The sequence below is a fragment of the Leucopleurus acutus genome, assembly GCF_964270905.1.
Source record: "Leucopleurus acutus genome assembly, chromosome: 11".
Classification (NCBI taxonomy): Eukaryota; Metazoa; Chordata; class Mammalia; order Artiodactyla; family Delphinidae; genus Leucopleurus; species Leucopleurus acutus.
In genome coordinates this window covers 6,474,479-6,487,338 of record NC_139152.1, presented here as the reverse complement: position 1 = coordinate 6,487,338, position 12,860 = coordinate 6,474,479, and the positions used below count along the sequence as shown (strand labels likewise).

General features: G+C 47.8%; 1 protein-coding gene across 1 annotated transcript in view; it reads left to right on the top strand.

Annotated features, from left to right (window-relative positions):
* The window catches only part of VWF (von Willebrand factor), a 136,653-nt gene extending 124,080 nt beyond the window's left edge, over positions 1 to 12,573 (top strand). The window contains exons 46-52 of the mRNA XM_082849290.1: positions 75 to 115; positions 588 to 704; positions 4,593 to 4,691; positions 5,383 to 5,511; positions 6,040 to 6,079; positions 11,729 to 11,826; positions 12,281 to 12,573. Coding sequence (XP_082705416.1) covers positions 75 to 115; positions 588 to 704; positions 4,593 to 4,691; positions 5,383 to 5,511; positions 6,040 to 6,079; positions 11,729 to 11,826; positions 12,281 to 12,469 — 713 coding nt within the window. The 3' untranslated portion in view covers positions 12,470 to 12,573. The remainder of the gene's footprint in view (positions 1 to 74; positions 116 to 587; positions 705 to 4,592; positions 4,692 to 5,382; positions 5,512 to 6,039; positions 6,080 to 11,728; positions 11,827 to 12,280) is intronic.
* The last annotated feature ends 287 nt before the right edge of the window (positions 12,574 to 12,860 follow it).

Genomic DNA, 12,860 nt, shown 5'->3' with positions numbered 1-12,860 from the left:
GGAGGAGCAGCTGGGTCGTGGGCCTTCACCAGCTGTGCTCCGCACACTCATGCCCTGTGCCTGTCTCTCCCCAGAGCCCGTGCAGGCCTGTGTGCTCAACGGCACCATCATCGGGGTGAGCTGCCGCCTTCTCCTCCAGGGCGCCTGGGGGGCAGGGATGGGGTGCCCTGGGAAGGGTGTCACTCTAAAGTGCAAGTGAAAGGAGCCAGGGGGGCCTGCCCCACCCACACTTTCCTTTCCTCCAGGGCTTCCCAGGCATCCTGGAGTGGCCCGCCTTCTAGCGCTCACATCCCGGCCCCAGGCACTGGAGCGTTTCTTCTGTGCATGCTTCAATCTGCCCCTCTCCCTCTGCCCCAGCTTCCTCTCTGCTGGGAAAGCCCTCACTCTTACCATGCCATCCTTGAGGTGGGGTGGGGAAGGGAGGGAGCAGACCTCTCGGGACAGGAGGAGAATCAGGGTGATGGATCCTGGCAGCTTTGGGCAGCCGGGCCCCCATGCCCAAGGCAGACGGCTCACGGGACTGAGGGCAGTGGAGGGTCGGGGGTTCTGGGTGCCAGGAGGCCTGACCCTGGTCCCTTTGGTTCCAGCCCGGGAGGAGTCTGATGGTTGACCTGTGTACCACCTGCCTCTGCACCGTCCAGGTTGGGGTCATCTCCGGATTCAAGCTGGAGTGCAGGCAGACCACCTGCGAGGACTGCCCGCTGGTGAGAGAGGCTCATGGGGGCCTGGGGGTGGACTGGGTACTTGTGGGACCCAAGCAATGGGACCTCACCGGGCTCGTTAAATAAAAGCTTTCGTGATTTTCTGATTATGGACATATTTGACAACGGTAAGGAAGAGAATAAAAGTCACCTACCCAAATTGCATTTCTCAGGTATAATCATAATTTAGTTTTGGAAATTTAAACATTTTCTTCCTGTATTTGCAAGGCTTGTGATACCATATTTACAATTCTGTATTCTTTTTAAGCAACATACTACTGTTCTTTGAAAACATTAAAAATTAGTCAACAAATATTTATCAGTGACTAGTCAGTCCACAATTACTTATCAGACACTTGCTATGTGCAGGGTTCTATGCAGCATTCTTTGAAGGGGCTCTGCCTCAACATACACTTTTATTGTTGGACATCGCGTTTTAATAGTTCACCCTGCCAGCTCACGATGACTGTGTTTGCTCAGAACACCTCTGAGGGTGGGATCTGGGAAGTGGAATCATCATTTCTAGTTGGGTGGAGGAAAGCATGCACTTCACTATTCTTATCGTGACTCTTAGCCCCACCTCGCAGAGCTGGACCCAACGCTCTGGAGGATGCCTTGGTTTCCTCCGCAAACTGCCTTCTGCATTTGGGGCTCCTGCTGTCTCAGAAAATATGGTTGGTCAGATGAGTTTCTTGTGAGCTAGATGCACAGAATACAGTCATTGCTCTTTCAGATGGTGGGGCAGCGGGCGGGTTCTGGGCGGGGTCGGGGAGGAGTGGAGCGGCACAGTGGCCAGAGGGGAGGGGTGACGCGTGGGTTAGGGACAAGGTTAGGACAAGCTGCTGGTGGTCAGCGCTCTTGAGGTCGGGGAGTGTTCTGCACCTGTGCCCTTCCTGGCACTTGGCACCCGTGTGATGCCCCAAGTAGGGGCTTAATAGCATATTTACGAGGGGAGTGAAGGGGTCCGTAGGAGACACAGCTACTTCTGATAGAATGGCTCAAGGAGAACATTCCTGCCTCAATTAGAAAGAAGCCAGTGAAGTATGCCTTTTTGCTTTTTTTAAATTTAAAATCCCAGTTGTTTCAGGGTTTCGGATTTAGGCGTGTGTGTGTGTGTGTGTGTGTGTGTGTGTGGTGTGTGTGTGTGTGTGTGTGAGATAACTCCCCTGCATACATCTGGGCTTGAATATGGGATGGAATGATGCTGTCTGGAGTCTTTGGCATCCCTTTAACTGGATGTCCATGGAACTACAGTGGATGCAGGAAGCGGTCCACGCTAAGCTGTCCTGAAGGAGAGTGTTCTGGGGAGGCGGGGTGGGGGGGGGGGGGACGAGCCCACTAACTCTCTACCTGCGCCCTCTGGTGGTCAGAGGGTGGCACGGCCACTTCCTCTGCGTCCATAGAAATCCAGCTTTAGAATCCGGTCCAGACTTAGGTTTCTAAATATTTTTAAATTCACGGCCCCTTTTGGTCTGTGTACTCCTCCTCCTCACCTCCAAAATTCCGCTGTCTCCCCAGGGATCTCCTCCCTCTTGAGATCCCTGAGATTAGCCCTGCTGTGTATCTCTCAGCCTTTGCTGAGCTCTGCCTCAGATGCCCCCATTCTAGCTCAGCTTACCTGGTCTTGTCACGTTCCTCTGCCATGAAGGGCCTCCGTGTGGCCTCCTGCAGGTGGGGAGCTGTGGTGGGTCAAGCGTAGGCTGGTCTGTGTCTGTTTGAACTGCCGATGTCAGATGGAACTCTTAGCATCATCAGAGACGTGGGGCCTGTGTCTCCTTCAGGGGAGATGACGCTTACACCTAAAAGGAGCCCAGAAGCCGGTCTGTGCTGCTGGGTGGTAGAGACAAAGGAAGGCTTGAGGAAGAGAGGTGACACTGACCAGGAACCTTGAGAAGGCCTCCCAGAGGAGCATGACCATGGGCTGACCTTGAGCGATGACCCCCCAGGAGGGGGCACAGGGACAGACTGGCATTTAAGCAAGAGTTAGAAAAGGGCAGCTGGGAGATAAGACTGGGGTCCTTGAGCAGCCGATGTAGTTTATGGAAAGGGCCGGGAGACACCTGTGAGGAGAGTTTGGGGGGCATCGCTGGACGGGGGGAGCAGGGCTAGTTGGCTGCTCAGACCTGAGTGAGTGAGCCTGTGGCTGGCTGGGCACCTGGCGGCTCCTGATTGGATGCTCCGGCCAAAGTCTGGTCAGCACGGCCCTCCGTGTCCGTCTGGCAGCTGTGCGGTGCGTACCCCGCCAGCAGGGCTCACCAGTGCAGCTGTGTTCTTGCCTTGCGGGGTCCGTTCTCTCTGCTGCGTCCTTCCAGTGGTTTCTGCCGTGTTCCCTGTCCTCCCGTCCCTCTTCCCCCGGTCCCACAGCACCTCTGAAATCATCGCCCTTCCTCTCACCTTCCGCCCTCCTCCACTTTCTCCTGTCCCTTCTTCTCCCACAGAGCCTACCACCTTTCCCTGTTCTTGGCTTCACCGTGCCCTCTGCCTCTCTGGGGTGTGGAGTGTGTGTCCACCGCCCCATCCCTTCACTTTGCAGACCCCTCCTCCATTTGTCCCCCACCCCTCACTTCTCTTGTAAAGATTTTGGGCACGTTCTTCTCCTTGGGCCTGCTGAGTGGAGGGCATTTCCTAGTGTCTTCTTCTAACACTCACTAAAAAATGCCCCAATCCACGCTCCTGTGAAATCGTGCCTGATTTACGCCTCATTTTATTTCCTCTTTCTGACTGCAACCGCTCACATACATTCATGATGTTTTTCCCATCTCTTTCTTCCTCTCCCATCCACCTCGGTCCACACCTGCCAGGAATTGTGCGTTTTTGAAAACACAGTTGAAGCTCACCGGTGAAACGTGACCTGATGGCCTCAAATGTCAGCAGTGTCCTTCTGAGTGTGTGTGTGGCCTGGGCTCTCTCTCTGCGGCTTCCCTGATGAGTTCAGTGGTTGCTCATAGACTCCTAACCTCCCCAGCTGGTTATGAGCTGTCAGTCGGAGTGCAGTGAGTAAGGGGGCAATGTGAGAGGACCAGGTGTTCTGTCCGGGGCTCCAAACTGACCTGCTAGAGATTCATAGTAGAAAAACCACAGGACCCCAAGGAATGAATCTCTAAGTCATTACTAAATGTAGCAAAATGAAAAAAAGAATGACACCATAGCTGGTTTCACATAACTAAATTTATTCTTTTAAACACCCCTACCTTCACCCCATATGAGGAGCCAGCTTGTCCGTGTTCTGGGAGCGAGCCAGCATGGGTACCTGTTACTTGTTCTCACTGCCCCTTGCTGCAGCAGGGACCCTAATAAAGCATTGCCTGAAAAAACCAACCAACCAACCAAACAAAACCAAAAAAAAAAACTTTACTAGATTTAGTTCTTTTTTTTTTTTTTTTTTTTTCTGGCATGGTGGGGAGAGTTAAAAGAGCTTTAATTTTAACGCAGTGGTGAGACAGCTGATGATCACTTTTTGGCTTTGTTAACATGGTTTAAAATACTTCGCAGAATAAAAAGTTGTCCACCCTATGTTGTCTCCCAGATTGGGGGGGCGTTTTTGTGAAACAGTGAAATCCGTCTTCCGGGAAGCTGCTGGATTGGCAGGAATAGAGGTAGGAAGACAGTTACTACCGTGACAGAGTCCAGCGGTGGGTGATGATTTCTTGGATCAGGTGATGACAGAGGACCCTGGCACGACAAGCTGTGGATGAGCTCAGGATGCAGTTTTTGGCAAGATCTGGTGATGAGTGGGGCAGGGGGGATAAGAAAAAGAGAGAACGCAAGGATGACCCCCAGATTTCTAGTTTGAACAGCTGCTTAATGAAACCATTTACCATTTGGCCTACTTTCGATCGGGATCTTAGGGGGAGGTTTAAACTAAGGCTGCTTTTTCTCCTGGTTACACAGGGTTACGAGGAAGAGAAGATGCAGGGCCAGTGCTGCGGGAGATGCCTGCCTATGGCTTGCACCATTCAGCTACGAGGGGGACAGATCATGATGCTGAAGGTGTGTGTGGGCAACTTAAACTCAGGGGTCTCCCTACGACCACTGTCTGGTTTCCTATTTGGGGATATTTTCTTCAAGGAAGAGGGACTGAGTTTGGGTCAATATTGACTTCCTTTTGTACCTAGTTCTGATTTCATGAGGGAAAGATGGGTAACCTTTAGGAAGTACAGAATTGTCTCTTAGATTTGGTTAATTTGTCACTCTCTGTGACAGAAGTTGGTGTAGGGCCCCGTGACTGGGAGTGAGTTGATCTTTAAGATTTTCTCCAGCCTTGATGGTCTATGAGACTGGCCAGGCAATCAGGGTGACACAGACTGGGCTCTATGAAAGCCAGAGTGGGCTGGAGGGGCTGGCAGGTGGCGCCTGGCTCACCTCTAGTTCAGCTACTGATGGGCCAGGGCCAGTTTCCCTTTGCTGTGTCTTAATTCTTTAAGCTGTTAAGTGGTCAGTAGAGTTAGGGATGCCCTACATTTATGCAGCCCCATTCCCAGTTAACAAGCCGTAAAACTGGACTCCACCTCCGTTCTGGGTTCTGGGTGTGGAGACTTTGCACACACTGCCTCGGTCTTGTTCTAAGGTCCCCTACCTTGTCTCAACAACTCCAAGGAGTCAAGGTCATGGCTTGAAGTGGCTTTGGACCCCAAACACCATCTTCAGATTTGCTCTGCCCACCTCCCCTCTTTCCTTTCAGCGCGATGAGACTCTCCAGGATGGCTGTGACAGTCACTTCTGCAGGGTCAACAAGAGAGGCGAGCTCATCTGGGAGAAGAGGGTCACGGGCTGCCCGCCCTTCGATGGACACAAGTGTCTGGCCGAGGGGGTGAGTAGCTGGGGCTCAGGCCCTGCTTTCCTCTTGACTGTCTCCATCTTCGACTCTCAGAAGAGGGTTCTTCTGAACAGTGGTCCAGCTCTGCTGTTGGACACGTGATTCCCAGTGTCCAAGGAGAACACTGACCTAGTTTAAAAATCAAGGAAATTACAAAATCAAAGCCCGACGCAGGGACAAAACTCTCTCAGCTGTACCGTATGCTTTAAGAAAACACCTTCCTTTGAGGGAGACTGGATCTGTGATCCTTGATTGGGATGGTGAGAGAGCAAACTGATTTCCAGCCTCCCCTGGGAATGATGATCCTGGTGACTCAGCTGGAAGGGAATTCAGAATCATCAGAATCATTTCGGCCTGGCGGGTGGAGTGGTCAGTCTATTCCCATTTGTGATGGGAAAACCCGTTCATTTCTGGGGACTGAAGCTCAGGACTGTGAATCCAGAGGAGGACTTGGCCTGGAGTGACTGAAAGTGTCCACTATGTACTATTTGTGCCTAATCTGGGACTTTGCTGTTTTCTTAGGGGAAAATCATGAAAATTCCAGGCACATGCTGTGACACATGTAAGTACCTTACCAATAGCTTGTCCCTTGAAATCCATCAGGCGAAGTCCAGGGACTGTTCTTTGCGATGAACTTTCTTCTAGAAAGATATTGCAGTCACTGTGTTCAATTCTGCAGGGAACTTCCACCCCACCCTGCATGTCCTTGGACTGCCCCCTGCTCAAGCCCCCTTTCAAGATGCCTGTGAGGCACACTCTTCCTCCTTCCTTCCAAACTCCTGGCAGTCACTAGCCTCTTACCTGCCTTTCCCCTTGCAGAGCCTTGGGTTGGTCATAGTAGTCCTATCATGAGAGAATGTCTTCCCTCTGCCACCAGAACTCCTGAAGACAGGCACCTTGATTCATGATCTCGACAGAGCGGACATTCAGTATGCCTCTAATCTTTGGGTGTCGTGCAGCTCTCCCAGAGAGAAAGGGAAACCAGCAGCTGGCTGTGGGGCTGCAGTGAACACAGCCTTCTCGAGGATTTATGAGGCTGGTCTCAGTTTTATTAACCTCGTCTGCTTCACTCTCAGCGCCTCTTGACCTTGCAGTTGTGTTGTACTGGTTGGTCCCAATAGTTACGGCTGCAGCTTTGGAGACGGAGCTCAAGCCTGCCCACCAGACAGCATCTCACCACATGTTCTTGCGTTCTTGTTTCCATGAGCACAAGTACCTTTCAGAATCCCAGTGTTAGTGCTGTATTCTCTGAATGTAGAATTACTTGCCTGGACTAATATTCTTTGTCTTTTAGTTTAGTTAGTTTTGGGGTTCACGGGCCCATGTTCCCATGTTTATTTTTGGGTAGAGAAAGGAAGAGTAAAAACACGAATATCTTCAGTGCTCAGTCATTCATTCTTTTCTTGACAGTCCCTGTAGTTGCTGTAACCAACTTGCAGATTGTGGAAAACACACTCTGAAAGCATCTTTTTCTATGGTTCTTGTCTGCATGGTTGAAGAATGTGGTCAGGAAACCATCAGAGGAGATGCATTCTCTCTAGGCGTGCTGCACATGGAATTGGGCCGAGGCTGTTATCTTCAAAACTAGCAGCGAGGCCAAAAGGGGCCTGTGTTGGTCTGTGCTTTCAAGAGGTGGGGACCTTCCATAAGGAAAAGAAGCCAGGCTCAGGGATTTAAATCCACAGCAAAAGAATATAGTGTGTTGGGCTCAATGTGTTTTCCTTTTTCACCCTCTTAATGTGGTTGGCAGGCTTTCACTTTAAAATGACATTATTTGGGAGCGGGGAGCCCAACTATTAGGCAGTTAAAGTTGATTTAGATTTGGAGCCATCCAGGAATGGAAAACTCCCAGTGTTTGGATGGGCAATAATGAGGTGGCATTAAATCTTAGATTATCAGTGGGCCAAGGAGAGGTTCAGATCTGAATGCTTTTAACCCCTGTACATAAGGAGACCCATGCTAGCGACCCAGAGGTAGCTATACCCAAAGGGAAGATTCCATAAGGGCTCCTACGATCAGCTCCCACAGAGACAATGACATTGGCAGGGATGGATAGAGCTAATTGTATTTCTTAGCTACCTCATTGCCCGTCAGCTTCTGGATATTGTTATAAGCGCAGGAGGATTGCTCTGATCATTATGGTTTTTATTTTATTATTTTTAACATCTTTATTGGAATACAGTTGCTTTACAATGTTTTGTTAGTTTCTGCTGTATAACAAAGTGAATCAGCTATATGTGTACATATGTCCCCATATCCCCTCCCTCTTGCGTCTCCCTCCCACCCTCCCTTTCCCACCCCTCTAGGTGGTCACAAAGCACCGAGCTGATCTCCCTGTGCTATGCGGCTGCTTCCCACTGGCTAGCTATTTTACATTTGGTAGTGTGTATATGTCCACGCCACTCTCTCACTTCGTCCCAGATTAGCCTTCCTCCTCCCCGTGTCCTCAAGTCCATTCTCTACGTCTGCATCTTTATTCCTGTCCTGCCCCTATGTTCATCAGAACCTTTTTTCTTTTTTTTAGATTCTCTCTCTATATATATGTGTTAGCATACAGTATTTGTTTTTCTCTATTTCTGACTTACTTCACTCTGTATGACAGACTCTAGGTCCATCCACCTCATTACAAATAACTCAATTTTGTTTCTTTTTATGGCTGAGTAATATTCCATTGTATATATATGTGCCACATCTTCTCTATCCATTCATCTGTTGATGGACACTTAGGTTGCTTCCATGTCCTGGCTATTGTAAGTAGTGCTGCTATTGTAAGTAGTGCTGCAATGAACATTGTGGTACATGACTCCTTTTGAATTACGGTTTTCTCAGGGTATATGCCCAGTAGTGGGATTGCTGGGTCATATGGTAGTTCTATTTTTACTTTTTTAAGGAACCTCCATACTGTTCTCCATAGTGGCTGTATCAATTTACATTCCCACCAACAGTGCAAGAGGGTTCCCTTTTCTCCACACCCTCTCCAGCATTTGTTGTTGTAGATTTTCTGATGATGCCCATTCTAACAAGTGTGAGGTGATACCTCATTGTAGTTTTGAGTTTCATTTCTCTAATAATTAGTGATGTTGAGCAGCTTTTCATGTGCTTCTTGGCCATCTGTATATCTTCTTTGGAGAAATGTCTATTTAGGTCTTCTGCCCATTTTTGGATTGGGTTGTTTGTTTTTTTGATATTGAGCTGCATGAGCTGCTTGTAAATTTTGGAGATTAATCCTTTGTCAGTTGCTTCCTTTGCAAATATTTTCTCCCATTCTGAGAGTTGTCTTTTTGTCTTGTTTATGGTTTCCTTTGTTGTGCAAAAGCTTTTATGTTTCATTAGGTCCCAGTTGTTTATTTTTGCTTTTATTTCCATTTCTCTAGGAGGTGGGTCAAAACAGATCTTGCTGTGATTTATATCATAGAGTGTTCTGCCTATGCTTTCCTCTAAGAGTTTTATAGTGTCTGGCCTTACATTTAGGTGTTTAATCCATTTTGAGTTTATTTTTGTGTATGGTGTTAGGAAGTGTTCTAATTTCATTCTTTTACATGTAGCTGTCCAGTTTTCCCAGCACCACTTATTGAAGAGAGGCTGTCTTTTCTCCATTGCATATTCTTTCCTCCTTTATCAAAGATAAGGTGACCATGTGTGCATGGGTTTATCTCTGGGATTTCCATTTTGTTCCATCGATCTATATTTCTGTTCTTGTGCCAGTACCATACTGTCTTGATTACTGTAGCTTTGTAGTATAGTCTGAAGTCCGGGAGCCTGATTCCTCCAGCTCCGTTTTTCGTTCTCAAGATTGCTTTGGCTACTCGGGGTCTTTTGTGTTTCCATACAAATTGTGAATTTTTTGTTCTAGTTCTGTGCAAAAGGCTATTGGTAGTTTGATAGGGATTGCATTGAATCTGTAGATTGCTTTGGGTAGTATAGTCATTTTCACAATGTTGATTCTTCCAATCGAAGAACATGGTATATCTCTCCATCTGTTTGTATTGTCTTTAATTTCTTTCATCAGTGTCTTATAGATTTCTGCATACAGGTCTTTTGTCTCCTTAGGTAGGTTTATACCTAGGTATTTTATTCTTTTTGTTGCAATGGTAAATGGGAGTGTTACCTTAATTTCTGTTTCAGATTTTTCATTGTTAGTGTATAGGAATGCAAACCCTAGTGTGTAGGGTTTGTCATACATGGCCTTTATTATGTTGAGGTAGGTTCCCTCTATGCCTACTTTCTGGAGAGTTTTTATCATAATTGGGTGTTGAATTTTGTCGAAAACTTTTTCTGCATCTATTGAGATTATCATATGGTTTTTATCCTTCGATTTGTTAATATGGTGCATCACATTGCTTGATTTGAGTATATTGAAGAATCCTTGCATTCCTGGGATAAACCCCACTTGGTCATGGTGTATGATCCTTTTAATATGCTGTTGGATTCTGTTTGCTAGTATTTTGTTGAGGATTTTTGCATCTATGTTCATCAGTGATATTGGCCTGTAGTTTCCTTTTTTTGTTATATCTTTGTCTGGTTTTGGTATCAGGGTGATGGTGGCCTCGTAGAATGAGTTTGGGAGTGTCCCTCCCTCTGCTATATTTCAGAAGAGTTTAAGAAGGACAGGTGTTAGCTCTTCTCTAAATGTTTGATAGTATTCGCCTGTGAAGCCATCTGGTCCTGGGCTTTTGTTTGTTGGAAGATTTTTAATCACAGTTTCAATTTTAGTGCTTGTGACTGGGCTGTTCATATTTTCTGTTTCTTCCTGGTTCAGTCTTGGAAGGTTGTGCTTTTCTAAGAATTTGTCCATTTCTTCCAGGTTGTCCATTTTATTGGCGTATAGTTGCTTGCAGTAATCTCTTATGATCCTTTGTATTTCTGCACTGTCAGTTGTTACTTCTCCTTTTTCATTTCTAATTCTGTTGATTTGAATCTTCTCCCTTTTTTTCTTGATGAGTCTGGCTAATAATTTATCAATTTTGTTTATCTTCTCAAAGAACCAGCTTTTAGTTTTATTGATCTTTGCTAATGTTTCCTTCATTTCTTTTTCATTTATTTCTGATCTGATCTTTTTTCTTTTTAATTTTTGGCTGTGTGCGGTCTTTGTTGCTGCACACGGGCTTTCTCTAGTTGTGGTGAGCGGGGGCTACTCTTCATTGCGGTGTGCAGGCTTCTCATTGCAGTGGCTTCTCTTTTTATGGAGCACAGGCTCTAGGTGCACGGGCTTCAGTAGTTGTGGCATGGGTTTAGTTGCTCCACGGCATGTGGGATCTTCCCAGACCAGGGCTTGAACCCGTGTCCCCTGCATTGGCAGGTGGATTCTTAACCACTGTGCCACCAGGGAAGCCCTCTGATCAGATTTTTGTGATCTTTCCTTCAGTTAACTTTGGGGGGGGGTGGTTTTGTTCCTCTTTCTCTAATTGCTTTAGGTGTAAGGTTAGGTTGTTTATTTGAGTTGTTTCCTGTTTCTTGAGGTAGGATTGTTTTGCTATAAACTTCCCTCTTAGAACTGCTTTTGCTGCATCCCATATGTTTTGGTTCATCGTGTTTTCATCGTCATTTGTTTCTAGGGATTTTTTGATTTCCTCTTTGGTTTCTTCAGTGAGTTCTTGGTTATTTAGTATAACGTATTATTTAGCCTCCATGTGTTTGTATTTTTTACAGTTTTTTTTTCCTGTAATTGATATCTAGTCTCATAGCGTTGTGGTTGGAAAAGATACTTGATCCGATTTCAATTTTCTTAAATTTACCAGCGCTTGATTTGTGACTCAAGATATGATCTATCCTGGAGAATGTTCCATGAGCGCTTGAGAAGAAAGTGTATTCTGTTGTTTTCGGATGGAATGTCCTATAAATATCAATTAAGTCCATCTTGTTTAATGTGTCATTTAAAGCTTGTGTTTCCTTATTTATTCATCATGGTTTTTAGAGTCTACAATTACATAAAAGTAAGTCCTATCCATTGACATCACCAAAGCACAGTGAATCTACGCTCCTCCTGCAATTAAAATTGTGCCATTAAGTGAGTTAAACCCAGCGATAACTACATCTCTGAATATGAAGGGCCAGGAGAAGCTGAGGGGAGCCAGGACCACTGACTTGCCTTCCCCATGGCTGGCTTTGGTGATCCGGTTACTGTGAAATTGACCTATTTCCAGTAAATGAGGGAACTGGGCTGGAGAGTGTTGTGTGGAAGAACAGGTCCCATCTCTCACCTGTCCTGTAGGTGAGGAGCCCGAGTGCAAGGACATCACTGCCAAGCTGCAGTACGTCAAAGTGGGAGACTGTCTGTCTGAAGAGCAAGTGGACATTCACTACTGCGAGGTAAGGGGTCCTCGGTTGGGAGGGGCAAGTTCTTTGTTTGGTCACGTCTCTTTAGTTACAGAGTCGAAGGATCTGGGAAATTCACAGGGGGGAGAAGTGAAAGGAACTGGGAGCTTTTAAAAATTTTTTGAAAAGCCTATGTTTTATTGAAGTAAATGGGAACTTTTGACCCTAGAAGAAAAAAACCGAGCAATGATTCAACACGTCCTCTGAAGAGAATGGAGAGTTGCTTAATGGAAGATGGGAGTTGGGTGTGACAGTTCCGTTAGGACAGGCCTTTCAGACCTCCCGAGAGCTCTTTTGCACATCGCTTGGCTGTCCCGTGTTTCTCCGGGCAAGGCCAGACCTTCTTGATTGGAGGAGGGCAGGTGGAGGAAGTGGGCTGCCCCAGAGCCCTCCCCACCCTGGGACTCTCCACCGCCCGCAACGGCCGCCTCTCTCTGCCCTGCCGTAGGGAAGATGCACCAGCAAAGCCCTGTACTCCATCGACACAGAGGACGTGCAGGACCAGTGCGCCTGCTGCGCGCCCACACGCACAGAGCCCATGCAGGTGCCCCTGCGCTGCGCCAACGGCTCCGTCATCCACCACGTGGTCCTCAACGCCATGCAGTGCAAGTGCTCCCCCAGGAAGTGCCGCCAGTGAGGCGCGGTCCTGCCGCGGACACCCGTCACCACCCGCTTGGCAACCCCTGCTTGGCGCATGCGTGCTCCGCTCCTGGGCTTCCCCGGGCGCACAATAAAGGCCAACCTGTCATCTTGCCAAAGGCTCATGGTTCATCTAGGCTGAGATGGCTGTTGTAGGCTGGGCTGGAGCTCTGAGGCTGGTGCCGAAGGGGGTGGGGGGCAGGGGAGCACAGGCTCCATCTGCAAACACTTGAGCCCCGGGGTCTGCGGGAGGCACCACCCACGTCGGGGAGAAAGTGGCAGCTCAGCGTCCACGGGGAGGGAAGGGGAAAGTGAGCGCCAGGCCTCCTTGGAAACAGCCCAGTGGCTGAAGGAGAAGGGATTTGCTCTGGAACACTGGGGTCTCCAGT